General features: G+C 37.5%; 2 protein-coding genes across 3 annotated transcripts in view; one reads left to right on the top strand and one right to left on the bottom strand.

Moving 5' to 3' along the window:
* Window positions 1-4171: 4171 nt before the first annotated feature.
* On the bottom strand, window positions 4172-22929 carry LOC137392935 (proton-coupled zinc antiporter SLC30A1-like). The gene is made up of 10 exons (XM_068079298.1): window positions 22820-22929; window positions 21028-21304; window positions 20042-20273; window positions 18415-18537; window positions 16837-16941; window positions 9764-9998; window positions 7125-7168; window positions 6405-6484; window positions 5690-5872; window positions 4172-5308 (listed from the first exon to the last, which is right to left on the bottom strand). Exons 2-10 carry the CDS (start codon window positions 21202-21204, stop codon window positions 5045-5047), a joined length of 1443 nt encoding a protein of 480 aa, XP_067935399.1. The 5' UTR covers window positions 21205-21304; window positions 22820-22929; the 3' UTR covers window positions 4172-5044.
* Window positions 22930-23571: 642 nt separating this feature from the next.
* LOC137395134 (uncharacterized) overlaps window positions 23572-25512 on the top strand; it is a 16410-nt gene continuing 14469 nt past the window's right edge. The window contains exon 1 of one of the 2 annotated variants that reach the window (XM_068081946.1): window positions 23572-23696. The gene's annotated coding sequence lies outside the window, so the exon portion shown is untranslated. Of the gene's footprint in view, window positions 23814-25512 lie in introns of both variants that reach the window. The other variant, XM_068081945.1, reaches the window with a different exon arrangement.

Raw genomic sequence — 25512 nt, 5'->3', positions numbered from 1 at the left:
AACTAGGCCTATGATATGGTAACTAGGTCTGTGATATGATAACTAGGCCTGTGATATGGTAACTAGGTCTGTGATATGATAACTAGGTCTGTGATATAATAACTAGGTCTGTGATATGGTAACTAGGTCTGTGATAGGATAACTAGGTGTGTGATATGGTAACTAGGTCTGTGATATGAAACTAGGTCTGTGATATGATAACTAGGTCTGTGATATGATAACTAGGTCTGTGATATGGTAACTAGGTCTGTGATATGATAACTAGGTCTGTGATATGGTAACTACGTCTGTGATATGATAACTAGGTCTGTGATATGAAACTAGGTCTGTGATATGTTAACTAGGTATGTAATATGATAACTAGGCCTGTGATATGGAAACTAGGTTAGCAAGATGAATATAAGAACGCGAGCAAACAGTATCGGCTGACTCTGATGAGTACTGTAAGGCTGACTATAACAATTTTGGCTGATTGACATGAAATAATTGATTATTTATATTAAAATAATCTCTCAGGCACTACCTAGCTTCATTGTGTTTAGCTTTACTGTAATTTATAGAGTAAAACAAGCGTATTAATCAGGCTTGTGAACCAGCTGTTGTGGGTAAACAGATGTTATGGGTTAACAGCTGTTATGGGTAAACATCTGAGAGAAAACCTATCTCATGGGATTGGTGGGACACCCAAGAAGGCCTCGTAACAAGTTTACGCGGTTGAACAATGTACAACAGTTAAATCCATTAAATACTTTAGCTATGAATTTAACCTCTTATCACAAAGAGTAGTGAGCCGCTTGCAAAGCTCTGCATGTTTGATGAGGTTGAAGAAAAAGCTTCACCCTGAAATAGGTTTGTCCGCTAAAGAAAAAACTCTTTATACAATATTTAGAAAACCTCGACGACTATACAACAAGAAATGTGAAGACTACCAGAAATGTGACAAACTATACCAGAAATGTGACAACTATATAGTGAGAAAGCGAGAAAGGTGAAAGCTATACAACAAGAAAAGTGACAACTATACAATAAGAAATGTGACAACTATATAGCAAGAAAGGTGAAAGCTATACAACAACAAAAAATAGACAACTATACAATAAGAAATGGGTCAACTATATAGCAAGAAAGGTGACAGCTATAAAAAAAACAAGAAAGTGACAGCTAAACAACAAGCAAAGCGACATCTACACAACAAAAAAATTGACAGCTATACAACAAGAAAATTGACAGCTATACAACAAGAAAAGTGCCAGCTATACTGCAAGAAAAGTGACAATATGAACTTTTGCTGAACCCTGATGCAGAGTTTTACGCATAAACTTTTTGCGGCTAAATTTAACTCGAACCTTGTAAAAATTGTAAGCTATTTATACAGTTTTGCAGAGTGTAAATATATGTAATTACATGAAGAAGTCAGTGTAGCTTACCACTTAGGTTAGTCTAAAAACCAGATCCTTGAGATTTACTTACAAGTCTCCCCTTCCGTCTCGTGAAGTGACTGCTGGACAAACTCAAGGTAATAAATATTAATTAGACCTACAGCGGCAGCACCCAATCATGACAGCACTTGGTCAAGTTGATCTAGAATAACAAATTTATGCACGACCATCATTACGTGCTCGATAATCTAATTTCATCAATAATCTGACAACGCTAGCGGGACGCATCGCATACCCGGAGTAAGATTGCCTGAATAGTAGAGGAGCCACAGTGAAGATATGTGCACACTATTGAGTAACCGAGAACATAAAAGCTTTTTGTTCATTTTGAAAACCCACAGGAATTATTACAGTTTCAGATAGTGTCTGATAGAAATTACTGAATGAAATCATTAAAAGATCTTTGAAGACTTGCGCCTTGGTAGGTCTTCCATAGCAAATTACTCTAAGGGAGAGATTGACTATTGACTAGAAGTAACACAGAATCGCTAACAGAAAGTCAATCACCTATGTCCTCCTAGAATTCATAGTAAAAACAAACATATGATTAGAAAAAGCTGCGTAATCCGGACAACACGATTATTTTACTTAGAGTGCACAAAGAGCAATGAAACACAAAAATCAAATAAAACAAAACTTTTTCACATAGAATAGTCTCACAACAGTTTATCAGATAAACTATGGAATTTCTTTAGTTATGTTTTCAATTTACCTGCTTTGAATAGCCCTAAAATGCTGGCAAATTTGGCTGGAAAGTCAATGCCTCTATCACAGCAGAAATTAGCAGTAACTAATTGCTGAGAGACCGAAATGCCGTCACAGTCATTGACAAGATGCTAGCAATTCAGAGAACTCATAGAAATGCAGCAGCTGTAGCCAATGTTGACTAAACTGTACTTGTGATCATTGGCTACATATTTGAATAGACAAGTGTATGTAGGAGAGTGTATACAACCGCCTGATAGCGGACTCGGGCTTGGAAAACTAATCGATTATAATTGAACTTATATGCAGCTGAATAACAAGTGGATGAACTTTTTAGATCAATGAGTAATTTGCTAACATACTGTTAGGGTGCATATTGTCTGCCAACATTTAACTAAATAATGTTTACTATTAAATGCAACATCTGGCACCTGTTCATTAGAAAATGAGAACCAATTGAATTTTATTATTACAAATTACCTTTTAAATGAGGTCGTGAGTGAAGCGTAATGTGTGCACCTGAAAGGATATTATCCAATTGCGAGAGAGTTACGTTGTCAATGCTTCCTGATATCCAAAGTTTGCAGAACAGGCTTCTTATCAGGCTGCCATAAGGCAGACACAGAAATTCACTTATGGTTGATTGCGAGTGACCTAGCATACTAAATACTTCACTTACCATTAGTGCTAGTGACCTGGTGTACTGACTACTCTATACTTGTAGTGATAGTGACCTTGTGTGCTGACTTCTCTATACTTGTAGTGATAGTGACCTTTTGTGTTGACTTCTCTATACTTGTAGTGATAGTGACCTTGTGTACTGACTACTTTATACTTGTAGTAATAGTGACCTTGCGTGATGACTTCTCTGTACTTGTAGTGATAGTGACCTCGTGTACTGACTACTCTGTACTTGCAGTGATAGTGACCTGGTGTACTGACTACTCTATACTTGTAGTGATAGTGACCTCGTGTACTGACCACTCTATACCTGTAGCGATAGTGATCTTGTGTACTGACTACTCTATACTTGTAGTGATAGTGACCTCGTGTACTGACCACTCTATACTTGTAGTGATAGTGACCTTGTGTACTGACTACTCTATACTTGTAGTGAAAGTGACCTGGTATACTGACTACTCTGTACTTGCAGTGATAGTGACCTGGTGTACTGACTACTTTTTACTTGTAGTGATAGTGACCTGGTGTACTGACTACTCTATACTTGTAGTGAAAGTGACCTGGTGTACTGACTACTCTGTACTTGCAGTGATAGTGACCTGGTGTACTGACTACTTTTTACTTGTAGTGATAGTGACCTGGTGTACTGACTACTCTATACTTGTAGTGATAGTGACCTTGTGTACTGACTACTCTATACTTGTAGTGATAGTGACCTGGTGTACTGACTACTCTATACTTGTAGTGATAGTGACCTGGTGTGCTGACTACTCTATACTTGTAGTGATAGTGACTTGGTGTACTGACTACTCTATATTCGTCATAGTAGCCTAGTACGCAGACCATTTCATATTGTGTTGCACCATGTACAGTGCTTGTTGTAATGACACATTTTCCCTTGGGACATGTTCATTTGTCGTCAAACAACTGAAGGCTAGGTGGAAAAGCCAGTTCTGGAAGAGCCCTACTACCGTAATAATGACATTCAGGCTTTAGTGACTGACCCACATATTTCAAGTAGCAAATTCGGTTAAGTTGCTTGCTGGCACTGGTTAATCTCCTAGATCATTTTCTCAGATTCGTTAAAAATGATTATTTTTATCTTAATAGTGATCACAAGTGAGGAGTTCAGCACATTAAAAAAGCCATCTGTTCAGTATTTCATCAGCATTCAAACAGTTTTGCAGGTTAGTTGAGCTAAAAGATTGTCGACTAAAAATAAATTTTAATTAGAAAACTGCAACTCTACATGCGCGCACTCAATAATTGAAAGGTACATGTTATTTTATTTTTTCAACATGACCTGATTTGCTTCTGTAGGCTTTGACCTGTGAAATAAACTTAAGATCAAATACAAATGAATCCACAAATGTTACATAAATCATAGGCCATCACCCAGTTTATAGACTGATAAAATTAATGTTGATTTATGCATTTATTTGAAGCAATGCAAAAATAAATTTTCTGACATAAAACAGTAGCATGTAAGAGGCTAGCAGTAGACACCCGTACATAGATTAGAGATGAACTTCAGTTTGCGCACTCGAAAACAAGACTGTCGAAAGCATATGAACGTGAAGCCTGTTGTATCATTGGATTGAAATATCGGTTTAAATACAAATGATAAAGCTATACATTAATAGAAATTGTCCGCAGAACCAAAGGCTAGCACTCTCTTGGACCTATAGCTGCATTACATAGAGTTAACCATTTTTCCTAGCAATTGAAAGATTTTAGTAAATTTAAAGCAAACAACCGACTAATATCACAGCAGTTTGTATATATATGAATTTGTACATCATTTGAGCTATAGCCAACCAATAATGAACTTAGAGATTGCTACCAATGAAACAAATGCTAACAAGAAGAAAACATTTGAGGCTTGGCAAGGTGAAAGGTAGAAAAGCTCGAAAGAGCTGCTCCATCTGTCGATGACGCGTGTAGCGCTGTCTCTCATGAATGTGGCTAACACGTTCTAATAGTCCATGAATATTGATTAGAGTTTACTGCAAATATCACTAGCTACAAGCTAGCACCTACGCAAAACACCGGTCAATGGAATTGTTGCGATCTCATGTCGCACGTTTTACACATGGTTGTGTCTTACAAAAAATGGGTATAAACAATGAAATATGGAATGGGAGACGAGTGAGACTCTACTTAGCACGAGACTATAGAACTGGAAGATAAAAGAATCTTTTCATTTAACTATTAATCAATTATGCATGATTAAGGTCAATAATAACCACTGTGGTGTCCTCAGGGGCGACCTCTGATGCTCCACTTTCTTCGTTAGGAGCGTTATACGTTGGAGCAACTGTTACAGGCTCAAGTTTCAAGGCGTTGGAATCCATGGCCTTACCATTTGCACGCGGGCTACCGTTAGCTGCATTTTTGGAATTGCTGCAGCACGTGGCTGGGTGACAGTCTTTCTCTGGACCACATTCTAAAACGCAATCTCTGCCAGCCTTCTTTACATGAAGCTACAAGTAACAACACTTTAGAGTTATCTTCCCAGCATTAAAATAATGAGAGCACAACTCCCATTATATCAGTTATTGTTGCAGGATGGAGAATCAACTAAGCATGGTAACTCTTATTCTACTCATGTACAACAAAATGATCAACTCTTCTGTAAATATTCAATGAAGAGCTGGCTATAAAAGTAGCTGTGAGAGTTAAGGGATTGCACTGTTACAATTCCAATGATAGACTAACATGTTTGCAATGAGAGAGCGAGTAAAATACATACTATCTATAACACTCGCTAGATGAAATCGGCACAATCAGCCACACATGACTTCTTAAACTAAATGAACAATAACACCATAAGTGGGCTCACAAATCACAGCCTGTGAACTTACATCTAGGAACTCGGGCTGAATAGTAACAGAATGGATGCCCTCATCATGAAAATATTCTTTCACCTCATTCGATACTCTTACGTAGTCATCGAGGCTGCGCAAGTGCAAATGAAGGGAGGCAACGATCTTATCTCCAGCGAGACTCCATACATGAAATTCATGCACAGCTAGTATACCGTCCAACTGTAACAGGAGTCCACATGCAAAATGATTTACAGTTAATACAGGCGAGCAAAGCTTAGATGTGGCTATAAAGTTTTATACGAAATGACATAATTTTGAACATCTATTTCTCACGAGGGTGGTGAGAATCGTCTGTAGTATTCAGTGCTTCATAATTATGACTGCACTGAAATTATTCCCTGCTTGTATTATTATTATTTCAATTTTTTATGAAAGTATCTTGTTATGCCTTCCACTCCCAGTAAACCTCCTACATATGTGGCATGTCAAAACTGGGATATTTAGGTATTGCCATCGTACGATTTTCTATATACAACAATTCTGCAAGGATCAAACTACTAATCAATTTTTCTAATGCTCCTAATTGGAGTTTGTTTTCAAAAAAACATGGCAACCAGCTTACCATTAAAACATCCCATAAACTCAGACTGGTGCTGCAAATTGGCTGTCCCATACATTATTGTATCACTGGTTGTATATCTAATAGAATTTAATAACTTATAGAGCATAGTAAGGCAGAATAAGATGATACCTTTTCTATTTCACTTTGCATCGTGGAAACAACGATGTGGGTGGGTACAGTCTGCATTAGGATGAGCCCAGATTCGCGCACTGTAACAGATGGGCATTGCAGGAGGCTACGCATTTGGAGCAGATAATATTTGCATATACAGCACCTTCCATTCATACAAACATCAGAGAAATACTGGACACACGAAAAATAATGCATATTTTAAATGGACTTATATAAGATAGAAACCCTTACAAATGATTATTGCAGAAAGCCTTTGCGCCAGATTCAATCGAGGCATTCATTTGCACAAAACCTAACCATAAAGTATTGACAAAAAATGGTATGAAATGAGAATACATCACAACTGAAATCTAAAAACAAGCAAATTAAATAAATAAAAAGGAATGAATGATACAAAGATAGTAACAGCTATTAGGTAACAAAGATAGTAACGGCTGAAGAAGAAAGTTAATGTTTAAATGGAAAAGTTGGCTGTATAAACACCTACTTGTAGGCAACTAGAAAACATGCATGAGGGGAACTCCATCTACCTAACAGGCAGTATTATCAAGATCACACACTTAATGCCTTTGTATCAAGCATACACATTCCTAACCAGCATGGGCCGTAGATAACCATAGACTGAGTGATACAGACAAACTGCCAGTACATGGCAAGAGTGCAGAGATGCCTGCTAATGGTTTAGGACAAGTAGAAAGAAGGCTAATATGCACTTACCAAGAGGAACTGATGTTGTCAATATTATGGCCACTAGAATCAAACTGCAACAAAAAACAAAGAATCGTTATAATTTAAAGCACAGCTGACGGAGACAAGCAAGGGAATTAACAAAAAAACTCATCATCTGCTAAAGTGCAGATGATGAGTTAGGGGGGGGGAGGGAATGTCCTTCACAGAAGTGAAAAGGAACTAAATATTATTTCATTTCCTAGCATAAAAAGACTATGTATATTTGAAACTAAAATTATCTTAGAATCCTATCCACATAAACAATGCTGACCCGAAATTTTGTCAGCTGCCAAGCCCATCTATGCTAATAAATATTCTGACTAATAAACATAAATTACTTTTTTCAATTCATGAGTTATTCAATTCATGATTATTTGACACATTTTTGGCAACCAAGTCGTACCATCATTGTGCTTGCCGAATGAAAACTAATAATTACAAACTTGGTGACAGATGAACGAGATGTCAGTCATACTGATAACTGAAGGAAACCATGCGAAATAACAAGCAGCGTACCGTAAGGAAGTATTGGAGATGTTAAAGTGCCATGAGCGCAAAACTCTCACAATCTCATGACTAACTACAGTTTAAACACAAAAATACTGCTACAACCAACAAAGGACAGAGTTTACGATTTGGGCTAATAGTGTCCAATCTTCATCCTGTTCAAATCTATTGTTTTGCTAACAGATTTCGAAACCAAATTCTAACAAAAACTTGTTTTCAGGCTTGTGAAACCAGCATCACTTACACATTCCTCAGCCTTTTATTTTAATAACAAATGCAATCGCGCCATTTCTCACCGACACTAGCTGACGGGATTTTAATAAGCCAGTCGAGAATGAATGAAAAGAATAGGCAGCCACCAAAATAAGCTAAATATGGTATGATAAAAAACTAGACACCTTCAACTAACGAGAACATCTAACAAAATAAATAAAGACTATTGAGCAAGCTGACACAAAAGGCCGCGACTAAAGAGAAACCGGTTGTTTCGCATGCTCTGATTTGCTCTTGCAGCAAGTCCAATTTAGTTGTGGAGCATGCTCTGCATATATACAGGTATATAGGTATACAGCTGTTTAAAGGTTGACTTGCAACAAAATTCAAAACATTTCACCGTGTCTTACCCTGCTGTGTTGTAGGTGCAAAATATTTGGAAATGTGATTACAAGCTCTTAAAAGCTAAAAAACGAACAGTTAATCGCAGTCATCACACAAAAGCCCTAGATCGGATTAGTAAATTGTTCACTAGGTTGCCAAAAAACCTGGTAAGAAGTGCAAATTACTGTCGTGCGCCATGCACTTCCCTGCAGCTGGTCTGAGATAATCAACATATCAGCCCAGGCTTTTAAATGGAACAAAATCAGCTCTACTGCAATGTTAGCAATACACTAATACTGACAAGAGATCCCACACTTGTCTCTCTAGAAAGTTCAAATGCCGATTACGAAACCACTGATATAGCGACTGTGATCGAACAAGTCATACTTTATAGCTGCGCCAACATTTAATGGGAGGTGGCGGTAGCTAGGAGCCATATAAAGTGCCACCTAATCTTTTAGTGTTTGACAAATGAGACGGGGAGGTATTTGATAATTGAAAGTTAGAAGATAGGACTACATTTGGATCACCTGAACGAATCAACTTTGTGGTCTGATAGATCGGTAATTATTATAGACTTGCCCAGGCATTTGAAGCCCATAGTTAATATATGAAAATATTTTTTGACCACGAGAGGACAACTACAAAGGCGGACGTTACAAGTAAACCTATGGAGTACGGCAGCCATAAATTATCTCCCATGTTCCATCACCTTTTAACAGCAACAAATCAGTGCAGCTGATAACGTTCTCAGACTAGAGCTCAAACACGCGATCCATAATATTCCTACCTTCAAGCGAGTTCTCAAACACATTTTACTTAGTAAGTATATGTTTTGAAGTAACCTATCAAAGACTATTATGAGTGTACAAACAGCGAGTGACACGAACCTTCTACCTAATATGTTTGCTCACTGATAAGAAGGGCTGAACAAACATGCTACAGCTTGCACCCGTGATGAAGCACGCTGACCTCGTCATAGCTGGGTGTTCAGAAAGTAACCGAGATTAAATGCTGCAATACCCTCAAGTCTTGAAAAAGTGACAGCAGCGAATACTAAGTATTTATTAAAACAATTATCGATAGATGACTTTGTAATCATTTGGAGAGACCGACTTGCAGTAATGTCACCGACAATCCGTTTAATTAGTCAAACAGACACAATCTGCGCCGCGTTGTGAGAGGAGATGGGCAGGGTTCCCATAACTAAACAAAAATCTTTTAGTTGCTGGAGCCGCAAAGCATGCTATGTCGCTTCACAGGTCAGCAACTAAATAAATGCTCAGTTAACTCTTATTAAAAAAGAAAGTCTACTTTCAATGAAAAAAATTTGTTTCACTATATAGACTTAGATGTATATTAGTGTAGGAACTATTACGCATCAATGTTGGATAGCGCTATTGGGCAACTGACATGTCAAGAAAGACAACCCTACCACTCAGCTAAGTATAAACTGGAACATACAAAATTTGTCAGTCTTTGAAAGCTGATAGCACACGAAAATATTGATAAAAAGCTTGTACCTTAGGGATGGATCGACGTAGTTGACCCATTGAGGTATCTCCTCGATACAAGGGGGCATTACGGTTGTTCCATTGCCAGTTGTGATATTAAAAGGAGTTGTTGTGTCATGTGATATCACACAAGATGTAGGCACGACCATGTATATGATAGCGCTGATTATGACAACAACAGAGCCAAGAGCATCTCCGAGTACGTGCAAAAACACTCCCTTCATATTGAGCTGAGCTGCCGAGGCTGCAAGAAAAGACAACCATTGATTACAATCAAACTATAAACAAGGAAGCACCTGCGAAAGATGACAACGAGCATGACAAAGAGTACACTGGAATGCTTGAGCCCAGCCAAATACCAGCAGAGGCTATCGACCACAAGTGATTGCTTATAGGTATGCCTAGACTCGAGGCATGCCTAGCGATGCCTAGCTGTCTTTATTGATAGATTTGAACAACTGCAACACACCATTCGTAATCAAGAGACAACAATAGCTGCAAATGGTGCTAGTTGACAGTGACAGTTGACAGTGACAGTTGACAGTGACAGTTGACAGTGAGTGCCAACACCGGATTTTACTTTCATAGTTTAAAAAAAACATCGCATAACTTGCACAGCTTATCACAATAAAGATGTCTATTTTAACATGATGGCCATTTTTTACCCGAATAAGAGGTCTATAGTCACTTGATATACATAGGCCTAGTTCTTCAGCTGGGCTGCGCAATGTTCACATACAATTCTGTGTGAACGAACTAACTTCGGTGAATGCTAAAATGGATAGTGTTACTTGTTGGCAGCGGGTATACATCAGGGAAATTGTATACTTGTTTACCATTGAAGGAAATGAACCAATTTAAACAGATACCTTGTTAACACAGCTGGAGTAACCAAGACTTGTGCAAGACTAGTAGATACATCTATGAATAGTCTAATAAATACGCCTATGAATCGATTAATAAAATACATCTATGAATCAACTAATAAATACATCTATGAATCGCCTGATGATCAAATTTAGAATAACAAACCTAAAAGTTGAATTCACAAGACTATTGAAGACAGCCTGTCCAACTAACCAGCCTTTGCTGAAGTCAGCAGATTTAGCCACAAACCGCCACATCAAAGATACTCAAATTTTTTTGTACATTACTTGAACAATCTAAAACTGGTACTTTCTCTAATCTGCCTAGTCATAGGTGATGACTGCTCACAGCGTGTTATCCAAGACAAGAAGGAAACATCTTCCTAAACAGATAATAGTTTAAAAAATGATAACTATCGCAAGAAAGAAGAGTACTATAAGCGATGAGGAAACAACTGATAGTGGTACCAAGGCATTATCCTGAGAGTGGATGGATACACAACACTCGGGAGCGTGTCAGATTGGCTGTGCCATTTGAAAGATCTTTTTATTGTTTTCGAAGAATGCCAGCCATCTGGCACACGATGGGGCGCGCGCTAATAGATCACCCGTCTGACAAAAGCAAAATGATGCGCACCATTCCTCCCACGATTGCAAGGCAGTTCTGTCAACGACTGTATACATTTTCATTCAAAATCAAGATCGAAAGTTCGTGTTTTAAATAACTGTTACAAATAGTTATGCCACTTTACTACAACAGGAAACAAACTAAAGTGCATCCAGTATAACACTTCAGTGCGGGAATATCTCTACCAATCATAAGGAACACTTAAACTTTAATGCAGATGCTCTCCAAATTATGAACGAGATACGTTCCGAATGACTATTCGTTAAGCGAATTTGTTCGTAAATTGTCTCAGTTCGTTGTTTTGAACGGAACATATGTTTAAGGATTATATAAGTATGTTTAAGGCTTGTATAAGTATCTATAATTATTGGTTTGTACCTACATTTAAAGAACACTAAGTAACAATAGAACAATATGCACTACTCGAAAAAAGGCGCACAATACAAAATCTATGGCATCTCTGTATGAACATTTTAACATGCACAACACCATTCGTATCTACCGTTGTTCGTAACACGAATGCTGGTAGCGTCTGTAGTACTAGTCTGGAGTGTTTCTTGTAACAAAACCGAAAAGTTACCAGAATTACTGGTGAGTCATTCATTAAGTTTCAGTTGGGCAAATGACGCCAGTTTGGAGTTGTGCACTCATTAAATTATCACGTGATAAGTGTTTTAATGGATATTTGTATAATGTGAATTAACGCAGGCACTTTGTTGTTAGAAAAGATAAGGGAATCCAGGCCAGAGGTCATAGCGGCATGACTCCTGTATAGATTAGCAGCATGCTTTCGAAATAGGATTGACCGAAATATGGAAAATGTTTAAAATGGAATTGCTTGCTCTACATTTTCTTGTGCATCTTTGGCAAGTGCTATTTCCATCTTTCGCAAGCATGAAACACTTGGTAACAATACATCGTTTTTTTACGTTATCAAGCCGTTTGCACATGCGCTCGTTCACGAAAAAAACCGCCATATTTGTAAAAAACGATCGTTATTCTTTTATTAAATAGTATTTTTTGGTGTTGTTTTGATACAATAATAAAAAAAGCAAACAAAAGCATCGGTTTCAAAAATTCATTGCAAAAGCTTCGTGTTTTTAATGATAAAAGTTGTCTATAAAGATGGTCGACAACGATAAAATGACGTCACGAAAAAACGAAGGATTTGCAAGTAACAAAACTTGCTTGACTAGCAAAACTTGCGGGTTTTTGATGTTTTCATGTTGCAGACTAATCACTAGTGTTACACACTACGACTTTTTGTGGTATTTTTCCTCTTCATAGAATGTAAATGGTTTCAGACATCGTATATTTAATTCTTTGAAGTGATTCAAACCTCCGATTCAAGGAGGTATTTTTTAAAACATCGTATCAACAACGAAGTACTGCGTATGATGTAAACATTAATATCATTGCCTAAATGTTTGGAAGTTTCGGAAGTTGGATTTTCATCGTCTCCGTTGGTGACGTCCTTACAGCATCCCTACGCAGCTCTGTTTTCAACGCATGTGTTTTAAAAATATTATCTCCAAAATAAAAAAATTTTAACTCCGAATTTGAAAGAAAAATTTCTTACACGTTTTGACATTCCACCTTAGACGTACATTAATAGTGTCAGCCACGATTGATATAGGGACCCCGATGTAGCTAAAAACGCAACAGGCTAATATAGAAAACGCGTAGTTGTGCGACAATTGCTTCGTAGCACGTAAACTCGTCAGCTACGAACAATTGGGAGTTGCGCGACTACTTGTATTATGCAAATTCGTCCTCCTTATTCCCCTTGTTATTAGCATGTAACACTAGTGTATGATTCACAACCATAAAACAAGCAAAATGCCATGACATCACTCCGTAAAACTCTCTGGGTACTAACAAGGTTAACCGGCTGGTTGTTGCATTTAGAGCCCTCCGTAGTGAAACCACTAGATAGAACAAGTGTTATGCTAATTCGGTCATAGGAAAGAATGCAAGCTTTAAAAATAATTCCATCATTTCATAGGAACACTAAAATGTGACAAGCCAACTTGCGAGCTTGCCCTGTGCGAATGGCACCCTTTTTAAGGATATTTGATAAAGTGAACTGTAAAATGTTAAAAGAATGTTTGTAAGGATAATATGACGCTATTGTCAACCTCGGCAAAAGTTCATGTTCATATAGCGTAGTTTAATTGCCTCTTTTGTGTTAGACCATGACGAAATCCTTTACCACTCGTCATGAGGAACAAAATGGTGTCAGGAATTTTCCACATACTGCTTCAACACACGTGTTTTCAACATAGTCAAACGAGTTTAGAATTCACAGTATGAAACTGTTCACCAACAACCAGACATCCACACTGTGGTCTGTCCACTAACACGGCCACAATTCCATATTGCATACCTGTCCACTAACAAACACATGTATCCACAATGAGGACATGTCTAATAAAAGGCTCCAAGAAAATTCGCCTGCTAGTATACAGAAACTTCCACGCAGAGAGTTCGTCCAAAAACAAAATGATAATTCTTGTCAGTTCTATGAGACATCAATATTGCAATAGACGTCAATATTGCACTGGGTGATTGTTCTGTACTGGTTTCGCATCACCTTCTTTATATAGCTTATGTCTTTGAAAAGAGCCAGAAAAATGTTATTTTAAAGTAAAGGCACTGAGCAACTCTTAATGACATAATCTTTATAAATAAAACTAGCCTGCTTATAAAACATGTTGCCAAAGAACATCACAATTGAACATCACAAAGAACATCGGAATTTTTTGTCAGAGGCTGTGCGTCCTATGTAAGAGAGAAAGTGGACTTTTCTGCTGCTTTTCAGTTTATCAGACAGCTTCATCAAACAACGGGAAAAGCAATGGTTCAATTGCACATAGAACTCAGTCTACAATGTAACAACCCGCAACTATACGTTTACGGTGTGAATAGTTCTATTGCTAATAATTGTACAGACAACTCCTGTTATTCATGTGGGGAGCCTATACAAGATTTTGCTAATTTTGTACATCGCCAGAAATCAAGTATTAGGATGCACCCATCCCCAATAACAGTTTTAGATGTCACACAAAATAAACAGCCACCGTATCCTTCGCCGACTAAACTTGCAAGGACACCGCCGCTCCTGCTCATGAAGCGAGGATAGTTGGCTGATAGAAGCGATTGCGTTGCCACGCGTGTCTAATGGCCTATTGATGTACAGCAAGCTGCACCATCCTATTTGAACCTGAATAATCTTTTGTATGCTCTAGTAAAGGTTGGCAGAGAGCAGACACAGTGTGACTGCATATCAATGGGCTACATTTGAAGAAAGCTTTTCGGATAAACTATTGTGACACTTCACTTAAAAAGGCGTTACATATGAATATAACTGATGCTCAACTCCGACCAACCCCGTAGAGAATTCCCTAGAAAGCCTGACTTAACTACCTGGCGTTTGTCATCAACTGCTAGTCTGTAGTCAGTAATAAATCGACACAGAATACTGCATCCACAAGGTAACACAGAATACTGTATCCACAAGGTAACATAGAATACTGTATCCACAAGGTAACACAGAGTACTGTATCCGCAAGGTAACAGTGTATCCACAAGGTAACAGTGTATTCACAATGTAACAGTGTACCCACAAGGTCACACAAACTATTAAGATCTATACTCAGGGTCAGCAAAATATATTATGGTTATTTCAAGTGAGTAGACTTAACTGCTGCATAGATGGCAGGAAAACAGTCTTTAATCCTTCAGTCATGATCAAGCTAATCATGAGAATATAACAGACTTACACTCCTTGTATAACATACTTACAACCCTAGTATAGCAAACTTACAACCCTAGTATAACATACTTACACCCCTTGTAACACATACTTACACTCCTTGTAACACGTACTTACACCCCTAGTATAACATACTTACACCCTTAGTATAACATACTTACACCCCTAGTATAACATACTTACAACCCTAGTATAGCATACTTACACCCCTAGTATAACATACTTACACCCCTAGTATAACATACTTACACCCCTAGTATAACATACTTACAACCCTAGTATAGCATACTTACACCCCTAGTATAACATACTTACACCCCTAGTATAACATACTTACACCCCTAGTATAACATACTTACACCCCTAGTATAACATACTTACACCCCTTGTATAACATACTTACACCCCTTGTATAACATACTTACACCTCTTGTATAACATACTTACACCCCTTGTATAACATACTTACGCCCTTTGTATAACAAACTTACACCCCTTGTATAACATACTTACACCCTAGTATAACATACTTACACCTCTTACATAGCTGTTAGAAAAAGGAGATGACACAAACAACTCCCTGACAAAAGCCAACAAATTACAAAAGGGCACTTGTAGACTGTTAATATCAGATAGCTGAAACTAGCGAACGCTTGTGAAAGGCAGTTGCTAAGAGCACCAATTAGCCTCATGACAAAGAAACTGTTCCTCGGGCTGACAAAGAATTCCGCTACACGCGTTACACCTGTATTCCACTTTGTAATGTTTAGAAAAAGCTGGGTATAGCGAAAAGTATAATCCAATCTATAATGTGATAGGTGCACCACGCAGAACATTCTAGAACATTGCTAGTTACTACAACTGCTACTGCTACTGCTATTTCTGAGACAAATTTTGCTCTCTACTTTGTTAGTTAATTGGTAATAAATGAAAAACATCAAAATTATAATAGATCATTTAGGTTAGCGCAAGCCCTCCCTTAGCACTCATGTGCAATAGAGCCCTTTCCTACAATCTAAATTCATAACCTGTTGCTACCCAAGCAATCCTTAGAATAGAAAAGGGAGCCATGGCATGCAAAGAACAAAACTGACAGGAGCCTCTTGCTGGCTGTCGCGTGTGCTGAGAAGAGTTTGTTAATCTTTTCACTAATCCGTACCTTTGTTAGACCATCTCTAAGCATACCGAGTAAAATGAAATCATTTCTGGAACAAACCAGCCATCTGACCTCGACAGAACAGGCCGAGCACTAGTGGTTCATGCCAAGTAATAAATCGAAAGTGGTGTAAGCACGCCTTTGCTCTTTAGTTCGAAGGTTTAAAGTCAGTGTGTAGCCATAGGCTATGTCTATGCACATCTCAACTACCCATCGGCTATGCTGGCTACACCTCCTCAATATTTGTTGCGATCAAATAGTTTTATACCGATCACACATTTCTTAGTTATCCCTGTTCAGCCCTATCGTATAGCTCTTCACCTGTAGCTGTTAGCTCAAGTATGAAAGGAAACGGATACACCAAAAATAACTCTGCATTGGTGTAGATTGCTCCATATTGAATTCTGTTGACATTGGCTAGCAATACACAGATGGCATGTTACAAATTTCTCGTGTAACCAACTCCAAGAATGGTATCGACATTTTTATTTTTTATAAAGATTTTAAGAAAAAGCTTGATGCACAACAAGTCTGGTTTGGCAACAAAAAGGTCGTGCACCTAAAGGAAAAAAGTTTTGTTTACATAGCTCACAGTTGTGAAATCATTCCATTCTTACTAGAAGAGAAAGCAAGACGAGTTATCACTCGATGACCCACCTTGAGCTGGATCCTTCTTGTGCTTGATTTCCTTAACAGAGCCATCCATCTGTTTAACTGGTCCTAAGGCTATCTCATTATCACTGTCAGGCGTTTCTCCAGCGTCTGCAAAAAGCAGTGAGATGTTTGATAGGAGCGCTGCTAACGTTTGACGACTACACTGCTAATAGTAAGACAACACTGTTTAGCATAAGAACCTATCGAGCAATAGTGCCCCAATGAGTTTATGGCCCAACCAGAGCTTCTCTACAATAGGCCTTGTATATGGCTAACTTCAAAGATACATAACTCCACAATGGCTGATAAAACCACAAATAATTCCATGCCAGGATACAGATGCAACTCCATGCCCAGATACAGACGCGACAAAAAAAGACCACGGGCAAAGTGAAAACTCTAGTACTCGGGGTGAAATTCTTGTCTATGAGTATGAAAAGAGCAGCAGTCGCTACAGGTCAGCAAGGCTACAGGTCAGCAAGGCTACAGGTTCCCAATGACAACAGTATCCTAGTCATATGCCCTGATTAGGGCCGAGCTAGTAAAACAAAGTGGTAAGTGCAATTGCTCTTTAGTGTAAAAGGCAACTTTGTTGATGACATTGGCCATTTTTAGTTGCAATCAGCATTGAATGACCATTTCCAGCAGCTAAAAGAAATAGGAAAGCTACCGTGATGTGATAAAAAACACGCTAAGAAGAATCAACCCACAGCGTCCTTGATAATAAGAACAGCTCTATGTCCTTGACATGATCTACTTAAAAACAAACAGTAGCCCATGCTATGTAAGGTGTTCCTAATTAGTGCTTCAGCTAGACATCTGCTAGAAGATGAGGCCCTATGAATGCCTTATAACTGTGATACAAGGTCTGACAGCAACACTGAGAACTACCTGTTTGTGGATGTCTAGAAAACATATAATAAATCTGACACCAAAATTAGCAGCTCAGGGACTGATTACTTGCAAAGCAGTTTCCTTTGTCGGCAGGCAGGCGCTTACTAATTCATCTCGTTTCTCTAAGCCTTTTTTGTTTATAAATGGTTTTGAGGTTTTTATGAAATGAAAAGGATTGCGTTTGATATTGCTAAGATAAAGCCTATTAAACAAGAAAAGGTCATGTCACTCGACTACCATCGATACAGGTCTATTTAGTAGATAAGAACTGTCTAATAGCATTGAAAGGTACATCAGCAATTTTACTTAAATAAGGGTTTAGCTCAGCAGACTATGCTCTGCAATACCCATTTCTAAACAAAAAGCAGATCGAAACAAAAAACAGCTTCAAAGGACACACAATGAGTGGTGTACAAAGCTCTGCCAATCAGATATTAAATAAGCCTATTTACCAGACAATGATAGGGCTCATACAGACTGAAGGCCCAAATTGTAACACAACTTGAACATATGACGAACAATGCAAAAATCAATCGCCCATAAATTTATGTCGCCAAGTTCTCACTAACCAAGTTATCAGAATAATGCTAGTAGCTTTACTTGTGATAATTGTACATCAGTATAATGCTATCCCATTGTTATTTTACAAGCCTTGCATCTTTGGAGAGAGTTCCATATCTATCTTACCTGCTGCGGCTGTTAGGGGGTGAGCTTCGTGATTTTGATTTTCCTTGTTATTTTTCTTGTTGTGGCTGTGTGAACCACCCCCATGACTGTGACTACCTCCTCCGCCGTGAGAGTGGCCGTGATCTGAAACATCATCGCATGCACTACATTCATGATACAAAACTAACGATAAGACCCTGAAGCCTTTTTGACACATACCTTTCCCACAGATTGTTGTCAAAAAAGCAATGCTTGCAACAGGTATAGAGCACATGTTAACAATATTAACTAATTTCCTTTGAACAACCAAAACAATCTCAAGCAGATCCGCATTGCATTGAGTAGGCAGGATATATGAACCAAACAGATTGCAGCTAATGCAAGATAAGTACCCACTGATAAATATATTTGATAATGTTGGTCTAGATGTCACGGAGACTGGAAAAAATTGTTGCTAAAATGCCAATCATCGATCATTCGTCTCGCTCTGGTCAAATGATTACTACGCTTTACAACAACTTAGCTGATGCGTGTATTAGTGAGCTAGCAATGGATGGAATATATATTTGTCTGTAAGCAATCATACAAATGGAACCTCATCAAGTTGAAATGATGCCATACTATGATAGACTATTTTATCAACAACTATTTGATACTGAATTGTAATTTTATGGTTATTTATAGGTTATTGTAGAGATCGATGAAAGTTTTTCAGAAGTGAACATTCTATCTTAAAATCATCGTCAGTGGCTCCCTTAGTCAAGGACTTTAATGCGAGGATTAACATAACCAAGAACTATACGCAGTCATTAAAAACATTCAGTGACCAGTGACAAGACCACAAAACAAGCCTGCAGAAGCTCACCTCAAAACAAAAGATATTGCGAAAGGGTTACGTTTGTGATTATAAGGAAAAGAATGTTCCGGAAGAATGTTCCGTTCATGTAGCTATTCAATACAGGAATAGCATTAGTTCTGGCAGATGCTTTGTTACAATTCTGCTCAGTCCAGACATTTTGACCTAGACAGCACTCATAACCATGGGTGTATCAGGGGCTACATCTTTAAGAAGAGGTGTCCAGGGCAATGCTCACTACCTCTACTCAGCATGGGTAATACACAAAGGCTGCCAGTGTTGGCTTTTTATAGGTTATGCTTGCTTTATTTTGGCAGCAGGTTTTTATTAATGCAGATAGAGTAAGTAAATAGCACACTCATAGTAGGAGCAGAGCCAAGGTTTAGGCATCCTCACTAGAGACACAAGGAGTATGTTGGGTGTATCTACTAAACCTTAAGTTGGTCCACTATCAGAATTAAAGGAAAAATGATAGCACTTTCAAGTTAAACAGGAAATGATTGTTATTCAATATTTTTTGATAGATATTTTGTAGTTTCATGCATTTTCTTATAGTTTAGTGATTCTAAGATACACGTTAAGCATCAAAATCCGTATTATCGAGCTGAAGCTGCTAGGGAAGACTTGAAAGAATGCATTAACTAGTCACTACCCTCCGTCCCATGTAACCGAACCTACATAAATAAACATAATACTTCTCACATATCATACAAGTAAAGCATTTCCTCGAAAAACAATAGCCTAATAGTGTACATTTTGAGAAAACCTCCACAGAAAGTCACCCTGACTCACCTTGGTTGCCGAAAAGCAAAAGGCCTATAATGTTGACGAGGAGGCCGATGGAACCAACAATAAGGAGCAGCTTGGGCTCTGTTATACCCTCAGTTTCTACTATTCGCTGAATAGCCTCCACAAATATTGTGAAACACAAGGCAACCAGGAAAACCGCATTGACCATAGCTCCGAGGACCTCGGCGCGAGCCCAGCCAAATGTATTCTTTTTGGAAGAGCCTTTTTTTGAATACTGCAAACAAAAAACACATTGCAAGGCTGTATGATAGAACAAGGAACTTTCTCATAATTCTATTAGCATTGAGCTGTCAAAATTTAATTACGCAACGAGTTTCGCCTCCCTGGAGAGGCTAATACCTCAACGACATGATTCCGCTACTATGTTTATTGCGTCACTGGCGAAAACAGATTATGCAAGAAGTATGTATTATTCGTCTCTAAACTATGTGGCTACTCCTGCACATTCAGGCAGATTTTTTGTAAGAATGTTTGTCAACAAAAACAGCGCTCACTCGGTACAAACTTCCTGGTGGTTGCGAGACAAACAACATTAATTTACGGAAACATTCAGAGGTCAACAAATACAGACAAACCATTCACCGTAGCTAACTCTATACCACGCACAAGTTCATGTCTGGGGAAGGGGCACATTGACACTGCAGATGAACGTATTGCTCAAGGATTAGCTTCGTATAGCTATAACATAAACTGTGAAAGTTGGCCATTTGAATGGTGGAAACTATAAATGTATATTTCTTGAGCAATGTATAGTTTCCAGGGCACTTTTTGGATAAGTCTAGGAAACTGTAATAAAAGTTGCATACACTCTTCCATTTTATAATTCATGGGAAAAATGATCCGCAACAGTGTTATGATAAGACTATATTGCACAGAGATTAGGTATTGGATATCCTTGGAAAAACAGTTTGCACGTAACTTGCAAAAATGTCACAGTTGCCTGCACATAAAGCTGATGACCATCTCACCTTGACAGAAATGAGGCCGACGATGAGAGCAACGACATCAGACAGCATGTGAAAAGAGTCAGCAACAAGGGCTAGAGATCCTGTTGCATATCCGACTACTAGCTCTACTAAAAAATAGCTGAATGTCATAGTCAGCATGGTTATAAGCCGACAAGCCTTGCCCGTGAACTTGCCCATTGCGACGGTCGTCTGTCGAAATATCTGATGTTACTGTCCTGCAGATGGTATGTCTTATACGACAAAGAAGGCACAGCAATGAATCTTTATTCTTTGTTATCTACAATAGAACACAAAGCAAACTATATTTGAATTACACTCGGTCACTCTACAGAGAGCAGTGAGTTCAACAAGATGATTTGACCGGGTATGTAAACAGGATGCAATACGATGAGATCGCGAAGAGTTTAAATGCAGTGCTCAGACGTGATATATGGCGATCTATCTATATAACCAAGTTGGCATAAGATAAAATAGAAGTTCTGTCGAACCTTTCGAACAAAATTTCAATTTTATGTTATAGAGGTCAGGCATGACAGCTAATTCTAAACTGCTTAAATCACATGACATCAAATAAGATCAAACGAGTTGACCACTCATGTATAATGCAAATATGACACATTCTAACCTGTTTTTATTAACTTTTGGTGATAATTCATATATTGCACAATACATCTATACAAGTTTATGTATTTTACTACCAAAGAAAAAAACAAATGATCGACTCCTTATTGAAGCACTGAATCTGATGAATATGTTTTTCCAATTAAAGTTCTGTTCTAACTAACATTTTTTGTAAATATCTTTTACTCATAATAATGAATCATCTTGCAAAAAACAAGGGAGTTACTAGGTTTTCTTAAAGCATATAAATGAGCTGGTTTAAGCTGAGTGCAAGTTCCCAGGACAAACTGACAAACTTGAAACATTCTTTCTTATTAATCCCACACAATTACAAAAACTGTGCATCCACTAGTTTACAATGCAACTTTTTGATTTAACTAGTCTAGTGAAGCATTGTTGTTTGGATATTTTTCGGGAAATGGAATTTCATGTTATACGGAGATTTCAAGGAGCGTAAGGCAACTAATATAGATCAAGCAGCTGAAAGATACGAACTGTAGCTTTTGCAGAGGTTCAAAATAAAAAAAAGTAAGACACAGTCGACATGGGCATAGTTTGTAACAAAATATATAGAAGCCCGCCATTTACACACGAAGACAGACAGTGGACATTTACAAACGACATGCACGTCTCTGCTACTGTTAATCAAATTAATTCAACCATATACACTGTATATATGAAGGAGCACACTAGCGCCAGTGAAACGGAATATGCATAAGCCTGAATAAATGCGCTGTACTGTTTGTTAATTGCCAGAAGAAAAAAACCGATGACAGCCATCAAAATATAACCAAACACATTGTAATGGGTTGTGATGCAAAACCAAAACTAGCAAAAATAAAATGAAAAAAGTTTAGCATGGCCACGTAAAATGTAGCAGAAGTGTTTTCTATCAAGAAAACATTTTATAGCAGATAATGTTTTGTTGTGATATAAATAAAAAAAATTATACCAAAAATAAGAGCCAACTCTTTAAAAGTTTAAGGTAATTTAACTAAATAAAAATTGAAAGATAGCACAATTTTCAATCGTTAGTCCCTTAACAGTTTCAACTACTCAACTGTCAATTTTTTTTGTAATCGTAATTGAGCTCATTATTCTCAGACGAAGATCCAATAAATATTTAAAACTGAAAAAGTATGCACCGTCAAGTTTAAAACTATTTTCTTACCTTATCCAACAAGACCAATTGTTAGTAAACCAGTACAATGCCCGCTTGTTAGTACTATTCAAATAGTCTCCGCTGTGTTCCTGATTACTTATCGCTTAGGTGACGGCGACTCCAGCTATATAAGTTTAGCCTCGAAAATCAATAGCCCTTGAATCCTTTAGACTTTTAGCTAAGCTTTTGTAAAATCGTTCGGTATTTGAAATAGTGTCAGCACGATGCGCTTTATTTGACAGACTAGAAAAAAAACCAACTCCGACTTTAATAAATAGAAGCAAGTTGCGACAACATTACGGAACCGAAAGTAAAACTGCGAATGCACAGTAACTTTTACAATTAAATTTTAAATAAATAACAACTTTAATAATTTTTGTTGAAACTGATTTTTTAAAATAGTTTATCAATTACTCTCAAAACATTTGCTATTAATGCCAACGTCTTAAAAAAAATTTTGTATTGCCAAAGAAAACTATGTTATCTTGAAATCTTATTATTACGCACTTGTTACTGCCGTTGTCAAATTTTTTTTCCGATATTGAATTATCATAAGGCTATTTGGCTCATAGGCTATAACTCATGACCTATAGCCTTTGCTACATAACATCTTAGGTTTTTCTATCGTCATTGCCGAATAAGACCACATCAATCGACCATTTTTAACGGGGCTATGCAGATCATGAAGAGACCCATCTGTAAAATATGAAATCATAGCCATAAACGTAGAAGAAAACACAGCTATTTTTTATATGACCATAATTCTAACAAGTCCTAGGTCCAAGATTTGCTTTGGCTCTATGACATAAAATTTTAGCTACTGATATATTAAGTGTACAGCAAAGGCACAGGTCTATTGGTTATTTACTAGCGAACCCAAGTACAAGTACGTATTGTCGTACTGTAAATGTATTTAGTACTACCGTATTTAGTACGTAGTTATATTGTGAAGTATCTCTAGTGCGTCATATATTTTCATACACCAGTTAGTTTCATATACCAGGTATAAGCTTTATATACCAGTTTCAAATCATACTTTTCGTTAATTCACATATGCTAAATGTTAAACACTAATTAATGTTTCATTAGATTTACACAGGAATTATTAGCCAAGCTACTTTAAAAACTCATAATTTTATAATCTTTTGCTCTGCTTAAGCGTTGATTTGCTCAAAGAATATACTTCAAGTTTTCATCGACAGTCTGGTTTTAATGGCTGTACCTGCCTGTTTAAATTTTATTTGTTTTTGACTAGGTATCGGATCGGGTTTTTCCCACTGAAAGCCTCACGCAGGAGGCAAAATACGTGGGAACTCTTTATTTTAAACAGTATACCAGCAAAAATTTTCCCTTCCCTTCCTCCTTTCCTTCCTCTCTCCTCCCCTTCTTCCCTTTTTTCAGTGTTTTTAATTTTGCTTTCGGCTTGTATTTGTATCTAAAGAGTATTGCAACAATATTCCTTCGATATTTCATATTTACATCATATAATATCTATCTCTAATACTGCTATGTGAATCAAAAAAAACAAAAAAAAAAGAAAATGAATTAATGAATCAAATGCCATATACAAAATATTTACAATGATATAAATACAACATTGATTACAATGTCCCCGGGCCAAAAGTTGCCAAAAAGGGTGTGCCGAAATTATCAAATTCCATCTCTGATTTCTCGAGTGGTTCTAGGCCAGAAAGAATTAAAATAAGCTTTGGTTTTTATTGATGGTACATACAACCCTCCCTCTTGACGAGTATTATAGATTTGTTCGGGCTCTTGCTTATATGTATCTTTAATCACCCCACTGGCTGTAGCTTTGCAAAACAAATTCACTCTTAATTCCTTTCGTCTATCTTTTAGCAATTGTATATTACTACTCTCCTTTATAGCAGTGTAGCTAACTTGCCCTCGTAAATCAAAGATGAATTTCACAGCCTTATTTTGTAACTTTTCTAGTTGTTTGATGTCTTTATCAAAATAAGGGTCCCATGCTACGCAACCATATTCTAAAATTGGTCTTATGAGAGTGTAATATGCCAACTGCCTGGTTCTTGTATCGGCCGATTTTAACACTCGCCACAGCATACCCAAAAGACTGGTTGATTTAGCAACAATTTTATTTATGTGTGCGCTCCATTTTAAATCGTAATTAAATTCTATGCCAAGATATGGGTGAGTATTAACATTTTCAAGTCTGCGGTTATTGAGATAATATGATTGGCTCAGGTAACGCTCTAAATAAGTTGATTATTTTTATTTTAAAGCAACGCATCAATCAAGCAAAACGTGTGTAGTGTCATTTGAGTATGTATGGTTCGTGGTATGTGGCCTGTACCATGTCATATGAGTAAATGGAACTTTGAGGCGCAGTAGCGTTCCATCACTATGTTTTTTTGTACTACTTTCGAATTACCAATCTCGATTGCTAGTTCCTCCTATCACTTTGGTAGCACCAATTATTCAGCATCTCTTCTTCCTCCTTTAAATGGGTTTACTTAATCAAAGCTATTTATTCACCTACTCTAGCACCGCCTATGTTAGCACCTCATCTAATTTCACTTTTCACCTCCTGCACCTAATATATTGATCAGCCTTGCGTACTCTTGCACCTTGCTTGGTTCTGTACCTCACCCACTTTACCTGATCTGCTGCACTTCCCTTACCTCTGCACCTACCTCTACAATTCTCGTGAAACAACCAGTGCT

Source organism: Watersipora subatra, chromosome 4, assembly GCF_963576615.1.
Source record: "Watersipora subatra chromosome 4, tzWatSuba1.1, whole genome shotgun sequence".
In the NCBI taxonomy this organism is placed as follows: domain Eukaryota; kingdom Metazoa; phylum Bryozoa; class Gymnolaemata; order Cheilostomatida; family Watersiporidae; genus Watersipora; species Watersipora subatra.
This window is presented reverse-complemented; position numbering and strand designations above follow the sequence as displayed.